This window comes from Elephantulus edwardii, unplaced genomic scaffold (assembly GCF_000299155.1).
Source record: "Elephantulus edwardii isolate Elephantulus edwardi_28Jun2011 unplaced genomic scaffold, EleEdw1.0 scaffold00089, whole genome shotgun sequence".
NCBI lineage: Eukaryota > Metazoa > Chordata > Mammalia > Macroscelidea > Macroscelididae > Elephantulus > Elephantulus edwardii.
Genome location: NW_006399839.1, coordinates 6209660 through 6223007, shown reverse-complemented (window position 1 = coordinate 6223007; position 13348 = coordinate 6209660). Strand labels below are relative to the sequence as shown.

Below are 13348 nucleotides of genomic sequence, written 5' to 3'. Positions count from 1 at the left end.
CTGTGTACAACAGATGCAGATAAATAGGGTATCCCCAAAAAACTTACTTCCACTAACATGATCACCTGGTTAGAGATAAGCTGTCTTCAACCCTAGAGTCAAACAAACTAGTATAACACACACATCTCCAACAGATTTATTTTTTTAAAGGAATGAATTGTGAGGAAAAAAAAAACATGAGGCAGAGAAAAGTATGGGACAGAAAATAAATACAAATGTAAGCTGATTTGCTAATTGCTTTATAACCACAACAAACTGGTACAGAGGAAGGTCCTGTACAAAACACAACAAAGGTTCAAAGATGGAGGCGTTCTCTTAGCAAGGCTGAAGATTTCAGTCTCTGGTATTTGGAATTTAGGCTGCAGTCCTTGTTTTTGGATGGATCACTGGGTGTGTGGGCACAGTCCATGCTTTAACCAGATTTGAACAGAAGAATGGCAACTTGGCCCAGGTAGAAGTAGATGAAGTGCTTAGTTTCATGTGTCACATAACTACCGAAGTTTCTCCCCACGATGCAGTGCCAGGTGGGGTTGTACTTCTTGTCAAACTCCTGAAACACAAAAAAATGAGAACACAAGAATTTCAGTGCTAAACTGGAGGTCAGCATTTGCCTTGTAGAGCAGTCAGAGCTTGTACGGGCAAAGGGAGAACATTAGCATCTGCAGATTCCTGGTATGAAAGAAATGTTCCCCAGCTCCAAGTCGCCTACATGGTGCATTAATGCAAACATACTTGCAGTCTGAGCTAAGATGGGAATGGGGGCTGGGAGCAGAAAGTGCAGCCTCAATGACAGGGTGCTCTTTGTTCTGAGCAGTTCTACCCTCATAACGTCTACAACATTCACTGACAACAGGTAAATGAGATGAAGTTTATCTCAACTGCTGTTACCTATCTACTATTACACTGCACCTGAAATACAAATCAAATATATTTAGGCCAAGATGCTCTTCAAAATTAATTTTAATTGCACGCCTGCACTACTGAAAAGAACTTTCAAAAGGATAAGTAAAAGATAAAGCCTACCTTAACCTTAATCAGTACCTTAACCAAAGTACTGGGGAATCAAAATCGAAACTTTAGAAAACAAAAAACTTAGCAATACCCAGTCCCTATAAGAAAGAATGCTGAAGGCAGAAGCAAGGTAAGGGGCCAAGTTTCTGCCTTAATTTGGATAGCCCTCCTCCTCACACCTGACCTGATGGTGACTCCTATTCCAAGCAGTCCTCGAGGGAAAGCAAACAGCAGGAACTTTTCCCTGTTTCCCCTGCACCCAAGAGGCTGCAATCTCTGTATTCCCTTCTTCACTAGTGAATGCTTAGGGACTAAAAGTGGTATCTTCTTAGAGGATTTTTTTTTTGGTGGGGCATTAAATAAAATTTGGTTTCTGTTAACATTGTAAGGGATGCAAAGACCTCTTTTTAGGGCCTAACAAGCTGAACGCACTTCGGTTGCGTTTCTCAGCAAAGGCATTTCTTCCCCTGTTCATATGAAGTCTTTATTTTTTTTTTTTTTTTTAATCTTCTCATTCTCGACTGGAACCCTCCCACGGCTGGGGCTGCCAGCTTCCTTTCCCTTCCAGCAAAACACAACGCGGGGAAGTTGGCAGTCCCTGCAGCTCTCTACAGACTGCCATTTACCACCGGCCCCCTCGCCAGCCCCCCATCACTACCACCACCCACTTCCCCATCAACTGTCGCCCGACTCCCGCTGCAGGGCTGGCAAGCTCTGCCTCGGGCTCCGGCTGGAGGACGCCCACGCCGCTCCCCCCGTTCGGAACACCCAGATGGAGCCCTCGCGCAGCTCGCAAGCCGAAGGGGGAACCGCTGCTCCCCGAGCCTGGAAACCGTTGCTAGGTGGCGCTTTTCCCCGCGGAGCGGCCGCAATAAAATAAGAACAAAAATACAAAACCAAAAAAAAAAAAAAAGAACCAACTCCGGTGGCCGAGGGTCGCGGCTTCCCCAAGCGGAGGGCGGGAAGTGCGGGCGTCCTTTCTGGAAGCCTCTCCGATCGCGATGCGCCCCGCGCGCCCCAAAGCCTCCCCCCCGCCTCCCCGGGGTCGCAGGTTTGCGAGGAGAAGGGCGCAGTGGCGGCCGAGGACCCCCGCTCTCACCTTCTTGATGTGGGCCGCGATGTCCTTCTCGATGTTGTATTTCTCCAGCGCCTGGGTCGCGCACTCCACCGAGTCCTGTTGCATCTCCTCCGACATGTCCGCATTTTTGATCACCGCCTTTCGGTCGCACATGGTTGGTTACCTGCGGGGAGGTTGGTGGGGGGGGGACGAGGCCCGGGGCAGAGGTGAGAACTTGGCGGGGAGTGCGGGAGGAGGATGTATGAGCCGACCGTCCGCCCGCAACCCTAAACCGGACCCGCGCCCACAATCGGGACACCGCCCCCCCCACGCCCTTCCTCCCAACCAACCCACTTTTCTGAAAGCGCGAGCCACGCGGACTGCACGGCGGGAGAAGTCCGGCGCGGAGAGAAATGGAGGCAGCGGGGTCCCCGCTCCCCCGGAGTCCTCGAGACTCACCCCGGAGCAGGCACTCAGCGTCTGCGATGGCTTTCTGGGGGAGGGGTTAGAGCGACTCAAGCCCCGCACAACCTGCCGCCGCTCCCGAAGCCGTGGCGCATCTAAGTCGCCCCACGGCAGTCGCCGCCGCCTAGTGCCCAGGCCCCGCCCCGCTCCCGGCGGCCCCGCCCTCCGCCGTACGTCCCGATTGGCTGGACTCAGCCCCTGCGACGCTCCCATTGGCCCGCCGACTCAATGGTTCCCCCTGGATCTTTCGCCTGCATTTTGTTGCAAACCACAATGCACCGCTCGCGGCGTCGGTTACCCCGGCAATCGGCCGCACGAGGCGAGGCCCGCACGCCCGGGAGGAGGAGCTTCGGCGGCTCCCGGGGACCTCCTTGCCAGCGGGAGGGGGTGCCTCTGTTGTCTTTCCGATGGAGACGCCAGTTCCACTTAGAACTGCCTGATAAGAGTTTCCTAGTTAGATCGTAAATCTTTACAAAAACAGCCTATCACATCTTTGTGCAGCAGAGTTGTGCTGTTGAGTTTGAAACAACCACCTGGCTTGAGTTTTGCTGCCAAAGGGAGTGATGGCAGATTTGGAGTCTTTCCCCCTGGTGCACCCACACACAGTGTCTGTGGAAATTGAGTTTAAATACTCCACCTCCTCCATGCAGCCACTCTCTACCCTATGCCCACGAGAAGGATTTGGAATCTGATTGAGGGGTCCTCTCCCTTCTGTGAAAGGTATCTCTCAAACAGGGGATCATGAATGCACCTTCACATTTACAAGGGCTCGGAGCTTATCTTCATGTTCTGCTCTTTTAATCTTGAAGTTAATTGTGCACCAAATCTACTGAAACCAACCCCGCTGGGGTCAAGTGGATTCTAAGAGTCGTTAGGTGTTGTAGGTCAAGTGGGAACCAAATAATAGCTGATCCTCCGGTGGGTATTTACGAGGCTGTAAATCACCCAGGAGGAGCTTGTTCATTTGTCTCCTACAAAACATTTGGTGGATTTGAACCACCTACCTTCCTTCAGGTTGACAATACAACTCTTTACCCACTAAACAAACCACTGGAGTTCCCTAACTTCCTGAGACCCTGCCCTGGGCTTCTAAAACTGTAGACTTTAAAGGAGACTGCCACAAACAAGCAGGATGGAAGCTTAAATGCTATTTGAGCTCCTTCAGTTTGAACTCTCTCAACTCATTGCCTTCAAGTTGGAACCGACTCATAGCTGACCCTGCTTTAGGTTTCTGAGGCGGTAAACTGCACGAGGAGAGACTGGTGGAGTCAAACGACTAGAGAGGCATGGCCTTTGAGTTAACAGCATAATTCTACAGCTGATTTTATTGGTTTGTGGGGTTGTTTTTTTTCAGTGAAGATTCATCTTCAGGATTGAGAGATTTCTGGAATGGATGGGGCCCCTCTGAAGCACTCAGGTGTTAACAGAAATATAAAAAGTTGGAATCCCGAGGTCTAGGAAGGGAGGAAAATGTGCAAGAATGAGTGAATGGAAATCTAAGTTCTCTATAAACTTTTATTAATATCTAAAAAAAAAAAGAATAAAGTTTAAAAAATTTCAATTAAAAAAACCCCAAAATCCAATACGTTGGAATCCATCAGCTGCTACTCAGGAGAAAGATGGGGCATTTTGCACCCTAAAGATTTATTAGCCTTAGGAACCTTATAGGGAGCTCTGGTGGCAAGAAGCTGTGCTGCAATCGCTAAGGCTCGTGGTTCAAGACCACCAGTTGCTCCAGGGAGAAGGATAGGCCATCTCCTCCCTTTCAGTCAACTGCCTGTGAAAACCCGCTGGAGGGTCAACTATGATTTGATTCCAACTTGTCGGTACACAACAACAACAGTGGCTTAGTGGTAAGGAGTGGTGCTCCCACCGCAAAGGTAGCACATAACAGCAATATTTTATGTGGCAGTTCTACTCTATTAGATTGAGATCCACTCACAAGCAGTGAATTCACAACTAGGAAAGGTTTCCTTCTGAATTAAGGGATTATCCCCAACAGTAGGGTCACTGACAACAGCACAGTCCTCTTTTTGGGAGGATGGGCTAGTCTTGAGATGCCTTTGCATATGCTTTCATTCTAAAGACAAAACGGGGTGTGAGTCCTAGGTGGGGCTTCTTGCTCAGGTGAAGGCATTCTTTCCAGTGTGGGAGAGTTTCTTGAGTTAAAGATTTATCACTAGGACGAAGGTGTCCTAATGAACCGAAACCTTGCCCAGAGAGGTGTCTTCTCAAGCTTGGGGAGACTAACCCCTAAGCAGTTGAAAAAGCAAAGTGTTGAGGGATGGGAGTCAGATCCAGATTTAAACTCAGCTGATTTAAACCAGATTTAAACTATCTTTTTTACTGGATGTCTGAAACTCAAGTTTCCTTGCCTGTTAAGGGGAACTAATTGGGGGAAAAAAATTACTTCATAGATGTATTTGGACTATTAAATGAATTAATATATCTGAAGTTCTTAGCACAATGTAACTGAGCATATAGTAAATGCTCAATGAATCTTATCAACGGTGATTACTATTTCAGCAGTTTTCCCTGGAATTGTTTCTGGGCCACAGCGAAGTTTTGAACAACCAACCTAAATGCCTATAATGTGTTTTATAACCTTCTTGTTGCTGTGGTTGGCATGTGTCATCAAGTCAGAACCAACCCACAGCTGCTCCTCTAGTGGGTTCTTAAAAATATTTTTAAAATCTACACATGAGAAGATTGCCCATCTAAACCCACACAGGAGAAGATTGCTCATTCTCCTGCCCAGCAGCTGACAGACTCTAACCCAGTCTCTTTAGATTGACAGCATAATTCTTTACCACTAAGCCTATACCACTGAATCAGTCCCTCTCCTCACGGGTCTGCCTCTCTTGTACTGTTCAATGACTGGGTAATGGGGGTAGGTTTGTCAGAGACAAAAAGGTTGCCACAGGATAGAACAGGGATCAGAGCTGTTGTACATACATAGGACTGCAATGAGTTGCAAGTGACTCGGTGGCACATAACAACAGCAACAACAAGAAGGCTATCCCATTACCTCTCCAGTTGGTTTCCAAAGCTGTAAATCTCACAGGAGGAGATTGCCCATCTCTCTCCCTTGGGGCTGCTGGTGGATTTGACCACCTTTTTGTTAGCAGTGTGACTCCCTGCAAACAATGCCACCAGAGCCCCCTAGGCAAGGATACCTCATTGCCAGAAAGTCAGAAGAAACTGACTCATAGCTGACCCTCCAGCAGGTTTTCCGGAGACTGTAACTTGCATGGGAGGACATTGCCTATCTTTCTCCCAAGGAACCACTAGTGATTTGAACTGCCAGAGAGGCATGACCGTTGATTAGCAGTGCAACACCCTACAAACGAGGCAGGTATATAGAGACCAAAATACCAGACATATTTATTTGAATGTCGGGGACTTTACACTTTTGAGAATCAAACAGAATCTGGCCTACTCGCGCGCGCACGCGTGTGTGTGTGCGCGTGTGTGTGTGCGTGTGTGTGTGTGTGTGTGTGTGTACGCACGCACATGCGTGCACACGCCTGTATGTGTGTGTATCCCTTTCATTACAAAATTATTTTTTGTTAATTTGGTAATGTTTTTCCCCACAAATGGGATGCATTTGGAAGCAGGAGTGGCATCCACTTCCTAAGCAACTTGCCTTTGGAAACTCTATGAACTTTGATAGTTAAAGGTCAATAGTTGTAGAGGGGCTTCAGGCCTTTTTGTTCATAGGGTCACTATTAATTGTGCTCAACTGGAAGTCAATCAACAAAAACAACAACAATGGGATGCATGCTGAACCATTAAGTGGTTTTGAATTTTTGTCAGATATAATGGATTATGATAAATATCATATGAACATAAATGTCCCAATGGTCTCTGCTGGTGGGACGAGACTAAAGCATGGGAAAAAAATTCACTTGAATATTACCTAATCCCAGACACCACACCTTCCCAATAACACATAGCAACAATAAATACCATTACAAGCCTCGTCTTGCTACTGAGAAGTCCAAAGAGACAGAAGTTTTTGCAGACATTGCTCCATAGTGCATCACTTAAACAATAACCCATAAACACAGACAGACGTCCCCAAAGAACTTCCTTCTGCCCTATGCCAGTGTGGAAGGAAAGGCCTCCCAGGAAAACTCAGAGGTGGAAAATTTAACTACTATTTATGTATGTTATTGTTGTTGTGTACTCTCAAGTCAGAACTAGCCCAGGGCTGACCCTCCAGAGAGGTTTCAGGGGCAGTTAATCACTGGGGAGAAGACTGCCCATCCTTCTCCTGCAGAGCAGCTGATGGATTCACTGTGTGCCTTTGGGATTGCAGCACAGCTTCTTGCCACTGTGCCACCAGAGCTCTCTGTCCTTATGTAAACCACAGGTTATAAAAGAGTTAACTCAGAGAGTTTACTGACAGAATCTTGTCTTTGTCCTGGGTTCCAGTTTTTTTTGCCACTATGAACCTGTATAAAAATTCTGTTGTTTTGTACCATCAAGTAGGATTTGACCCCATATCTGACCCTGTGGGGGAGTTTCAGGGGCAGTAAATCACACAGGAGGAGAATGCCCATCTTTCTCTCATGGAGTGGCTGGTAGATTAAAGCTGCATATCTATGTTGGCACCGTAATTCCTTACCACTAAGCCACCAGAGCACCCTAAAAAATCAAACAAACAAAAAACCCATCAAACGACTTTAGAGTGGATATATAATGAATGACAATCTGGAAGAAGAACTGGATCTAGACGACCATATGATTGACAGTAGACCAAGGGTATCTGTCCGCTGCCATGAAGTCCATTCCCATTCCCAGCAGCTCTGCAGCACAGAGGAGAACTGCCCTGGAGGGTCTCCAGTGCAGTAAATCTTTATGGAAGCAAACTGCTTCCTCTTTTTCCTGCCAAGCAGCTGATCAGTTCAAACTGCAAATCTTTTCGATTAGTACCGGATGTTTTAAACATTACAGCACGAGGGCTGCTCAGATTAAGGATGAAGAGAGAGTATTCCTGCAAACAGTAGAGATATAAAAGCGTGGTGGTAGTGGTGCTCTGGCAGTATCGTTACATACTGGTAACCAAAATGCTGTGTGTCTCCAGTGGTCTCAGTCTACCAGCAATCTCCTCCTAAGGACCTGGGAAATCTGACAGAGTCTCTGTGACCTGTAATTGGCTTGATGAGGATGGGGTTGGTTTTGTTACTTTTTTTTATTTCATTGTGTGTGTGTGTGTGTGTACCATCAAATCAGATCTGACTGGTACAGAAGGAGATTGTCCCGCCTTCCCCAGCAGAGCATCTGGTGGAATTGAACCTGGTGCCTCTGGGATTGCAGTGCAGCTTCTTGCCACTAGGCCACCAGAGCTCCCCGGTTTTGTTACTTTTAAAGCCAAAGACCAAGGTGGAATCTATGGGGTAAAGAATTGAATTTGCCCAGTGATTCAAGGTCTTTGATATATGTTCATTGATGCCCCTTAGGTGGAGGTAACCAGGTCAGAAAGACCCACATAATGATATCAGGTACCCTTGTTGTTGTTATGTGCCCTCAAGTGGCCTATGACTCATAGAGACCCTATGTACAACAGCTCTGAACCTATCTATCCTGAGCCAATCTTTTTGTCTCTGACACACCGACCCTCATTATCCCTATCACTGAGTCAATTCATCTCATTCAGGGTCTTCCTCTCTTGCTCTGTCCCTCTACCCTCCCAAGTATAATGTCCATCTACAAGAACTGGTCTCTCTTTGCAACATGCCCAAAGTATGTCAGACAAAGTCTCAGAATGCTTGCCTCCAAGGAGCAGCCTAGTTTCACCCTCTCCAAGACAAACCTGTTTGTTCTCTTAGTAGTCTATGGAATATTCCATACTCTCCTGTAGCACCACAGCTTAAAGGCACCAATTCTCCTTCTATCATCCCTAGTCATTGTCCAGCTTTCTGATGCATAGTATGTAAATGCAAAGACCATGGTCTGGATCAGGCACACCTTAGTCTCCAGACTGACATCACTGCTCTTCAGGTACCCTTAGGGAGGGGAACTGGGCAATTATTATAGCAATCATGTCTATGTAATAATATGTTGTTGTGTACAGTCAAGTCCGAACCAACCCATGGCTGACCCTCTAGTGGATTTCAGACGCAGTAAATTGCACAAGAGGAGATTGCCCATACTCTCTGCATGCAGATTCTGGTGGATTCGAGCTGCGTGCCTTTGCAATGACAGCACAATTCCTTACCACTAAGCCATTAAAACTCCATATGTAATTGTATACCCCCACACCAAGAAAAAAAAAACCCCAAAGCTCTAAAAAAGGAGTCCTGGTGGCATAGTAGGTTAGGTACCGGGCTGGTAACCAAAATGTCAGCAGGTCCAACCCATCAGCCATTCCTCAGGTGAGGAAGTTTATTCCAATAAAGATTTACAGCCGAGGGAACCCAATGGAAAGTCATCATAAATTGGAATCAACTTGACAGCAGTGGATTTGGGTTTTAGTTTAAGAAAGGCTCCAAACACAAAAAGAAACTCCATGGGGCTTTGCCAGGGAGCTCTGAACACCAGAGTATACTAAATAAAATCATTATGATGCCCCAAAGTACAACCTCAGAGAAGAATCACCCTTGATTTTTGCCATTTTTCCACCCCCACTCTTATTATTGTTTAATATCTTTATTTATATAAGCTTCCTTTACTTATGATTTTTTTTAAAGAGGCGCTCTGGCTCTGTAGTGCATTGTGTTTGACTGCTAACCAAAAGGTCACTGGTTCGGATCCCACCAGGAAATTTTCTAGAAAGATGAGCTGTCTCTTTCCATAAAAATTTACAGCTTTGGGAACATAATGAAGGGTCACCGTGAGTCAGAATCAACTCAAGAATAATGGGGTTAATTGTGGTTGGGTTTTCTGGTTTATTTTTTCATTAACTGAATGTCCAAAAGGCAAGTTTATATAACTATATCCCTATATAATCAGAGTGCCCTATATAGTTATTATAGTAAACGCTAGTGGCTTAGTGGTTAGGAATTAAGCTGCCAGCCCAAAGCAAGTGGTTCGAATCCACCAGCTGCTCTGCAGGAGTCAAATGAGCAATCTTCTCCTGTGTGATTTAGTGCCTCCGAAAACCCGTAGCAGGGTCAGCTCTGGGTTGGTTCTGACTCGATGATATTTAACAACAGTTCACCATACAAGTGAATGGTAAGGAATTGTGCTACCAACCCAAAGGCAGCTGTTCGATTCCACCAGCTCCTCTGAGGAAGAAAGATGAGCAATCTCCTCTTGTGTGATTTACTGCCTCTGAAAACCTGCTACGTATGTTGGTTTCAACTTAATGGTACACAACAACAATAACATTAAAATAAAGTGTCCACACACACGCTCACATCATCAAAAGTATTTTGTATCTTGATCATTAGTACTAATCTGTGTCTCACATTTGGGAACTGTGCCCTACAAGAAGGTCCTTAAATGGGGTCTTCTGTGGCTTTCGAAGGTCTCACAAACCCCCTTGACCTTGTGCATAAAAGGTCTGTGGTACTGAACAGAAGACTTTAAAAAGCAGCTGGAGAAGACAAAGCAGACCAGAATAATCTTAGAGAATAAAAGGGAAGAATTCGTTTAGTATTTCTCAAGCTGAAATAACTGAAAAACAAATCCAAGCCTTGAGTTGTAATACTTAGGAATGCTATGGGCAAAATCTTAAATGATTCAGGAAACATCAAAAGATGGAGAAAAAGAAGATGAATATGCAGCCACTTTTACCAAAATGAATTGGCAGAATGGAGTAAAGATGTTATGAGACTCAACTGTGTTTGCACGTCATTAATGGTTAATATTTTGGTAGATGAATTTTTGTTGTACAAATAGCAACAGTTATTACAAAAGACTCTACAAAACGAAAACATTTAAATAGAAAACAATGGCAATGTGTTTATGTTAATGGCGCAGAATCAGCTGAAGAATGTAGTGTCATTGAATTGTGCATGTAGAAACTGTTGAATTGGTGGCTAGCCTGTCTTGTATATTATCAACAACAAATAAATATAATCTGTTCTGGAAAACAATGTATTCGAACTTTGTAAATAAACTAATATAATTAAAAAATAACAACAACAACAACAACAAAAAAAAAGGTCTGTGGTACTCAGGGGAGTTTTCCACAGAAAGCGAACATAATAGAAACTAATAGTAGTAGTTGCTGTTATTATGTGCCTCTGAGTCGCTTGTGACTCATAGTGACCCTATGAACAATAGCCCTGAAACCTGCTCTATCCTGTGCCAACTTTACTGTCTCTGACACACCTACCCTCATTACCCCAGTCACTGTCTCAATCCATCTCATAGATGGTTTTCCTCTCTTTCTCTGTCCCTCCACCCTCCCAAGCATGATGTCCCTCTCCAAGGACTGGTCCCTCCTTACAACATGTCCAAAGTATGTCAGACAAAGCCTCAGAATCCTTGCCTCCAAGGTGCAGCCTGGTTTCACCCTCTCTAGGATGAACCTGTTTGTTCTCCTGGCAGTCCGTGGTATATTCTACACTCTTCTTCAGCACCACAGCTCAAAGGCATCAATTATCTTTCTATCATCACTAGTCATTGTCCAGCTCTCTAATGTATAGCAAGCAACTGCAAAGACTATGGCCTGGATTTGGCACACCCTAGTCTCCAGACTGATGTCATTGCTCTTACTAATGCCATTTTATCATTTTGTAGCTATTACATGAGAAGACCCATAGCTTGAAATTCAGAACCAGAGGAGAATAAAGAACATCACTCTAGAATAAATGGAACTTCTAAAATGAAAGTGATAGCCCCTCAACTAGGTCTCCTGGAATTGACTCCTCTGGGTATCCATAGTTTAAACATATCGGCTCAACTCAAGGCATTACTTGAGCCTGAAGATTTACACTTTGTAATCTTATAATCGGAACTCCTGGTGGCAAATTCTCTAATAATTTTTGTTCCTAACCCCAAAGACTACTCCTCTTAGGGGGTCCAAATTCACTAGGAGCTCCAGGGAGAATGAGATAGGCACTCTCCTCCTATACCCACTCAGAGGGTCAACTATGAGTCATTTCCAACTCAGTGACCACAACTAGTCACCTGAGAGCAAGAAATGTGTATAAACTTTATAAGCAAATAAATTTAAAAAAATGTAAAATAGAATGTATATGAATGATTGTGTGAAGTACAATGTCAATGAAAGAGTCTATACAACACAATGTATATGAATGAAACATAATGTAAAGGCATAGTTATATGAAAACCAATAAAAATAAATATTAAAAATTTTTAAAAAATTTAAAAATCAGGGGGGGCTGGGCAGGAGAGAAGTGCAGCAATGAATGAATGGAAATCCAAAATCTCTGTAAATGTGCATTAAAATCATTAAAATGTTAAAAATTAGAAAAAAATTTTAAAAATCCTGATGCAACAAATGTCTCTGTAAACATGATTCAATTTAAAAAGGGGCGCTATAGTGGCCTAGTGGCAAGAAGCTGCACTGCAATCCCAGAGGTATGTGGTTCGAATCCACCAGCTGCTCTGCTGGAGAAGGAGGAGCAATCTCCTCCTGTACCAGTCAGATCTGATTTGATGGTACACACACAAAAAATAATAAAATAAAAGTTTAAAAAATCCCGATTAGAGTGGAGGCAAGATTTCTGAGAGGGTAGGTATTGGGGCGGAAACTAAATTGTGGCATCATTGCCTTTTACCATTTTTTCAAGCTCTCTGAAGAGGAGTTTTCTGACTTTTAAATGAAAACAGCACCTTCATATAAAGGTAGAGTTTCAGGTTATTTTCAAAAACCAGTCAGTGAAAATCCACTGGATCACAAGGATCTGATCCAAAACTGATCACGAGGATGGCACAGGACTGGCAGCGCTCAATTCTGTGGTGCTTCACGTGCCATAAACTGGGGGCTGACGCAATGTCAGCTAAAAACAACTGTGATCATGTGCAGGGTCCTTACCCACTGGGGACACACTATCCCGCTGACTCCTTACAAACAAACAAGTATCTGAGATAAGAGCTAGTCATTTCTCGACTAGATTGATGGTAAGAAGCTGCGCTGCAGTCCCACAGGCACACAGTTCAAATTCACCAGCTGCTCTGTGGGAGAAGGGTGGACAATCCCCTCCCGTAAGATTGACTGCTTATGAAAACCCGCTGGAGGGTCAGCTATGGGTAGGTTTCTACTCTACAGCACACAAGACAAATGAGGAAACTGAGTTGCAAAGAAATTACTTCCTTTGTCCAAAGTCACATTGCTTGGAAGGATTATAAGGCCTAGAACCTGGGTCTGTCTGAGTCCACCATCCCACATGGTGGATCCAAACTCCCTAGACCAAGGGAGCTAGTTAGTGTTTCTGGAGAACGCAAGTCTCCTGGCCTCTGGAGGGAACTCTCCAGATATGTGCTGGCTGGCTGGCTTGCTGTGTGAATGGATGGGTATCTCAAAGTGATTTAGCCTCATTTCTGCAGTGAAGAATGCTTCCAACTTGACCCTAGAGTGGTCTTTGATTCTCCTGGTTTTCATTTCCCCAGACAAAACTGCCTTTCCACTGTAGCCATCAGACTTTCCCACGGCCAGGAGCTCTCCTCACATTTGGACAGACTAGAAGGGACAACCGCTTGCTCTACCGCCATCCACCAATGGTCCAGGATCATGCTGTCCACACCCTTTCCAACCTATCCCTTCTCAGGACTTTCAGGGATCTAAAGTTGCTCGGCTCCACAGTCAACACTCTTGGTACCAGCAGTCAGGAAATCAAAAAGCGTATCGCGATAGGAAAGTCTGCCGTTAGGGACCTCTCAAAGGTACTCAGGAGC

General features: G+C 45.0%; 1 protein-coding gene across 1 annotated transcript; it reads right to left on the bottom strand.

Annotated features, from left to right (window-relative positions):
• Positions 1-221: 221 nt before the first annotated feature.
• DYNLL1 (dynein, light chain, LC8-type 1) lies at positions 222-2246 on the bottom strand. Its single transcript, XM_006890428.1, has 2 exons — positions 2111-2246; positions 222-550 (listed from the first exon to the last, which is right to left on the bottom strand). Exons 1-2 carry the CDS (start codon positions 2240-2242, stop codon positions 413-415), a joined length of 270 nt encoding a protein of 89 aa, XP_006890490.1. The 5' UTR covers positions 2243-2246; the 3' UTR covers positions 222-412.
• Positions 2247-13348: the final 11102 nt, after the last annotated feature.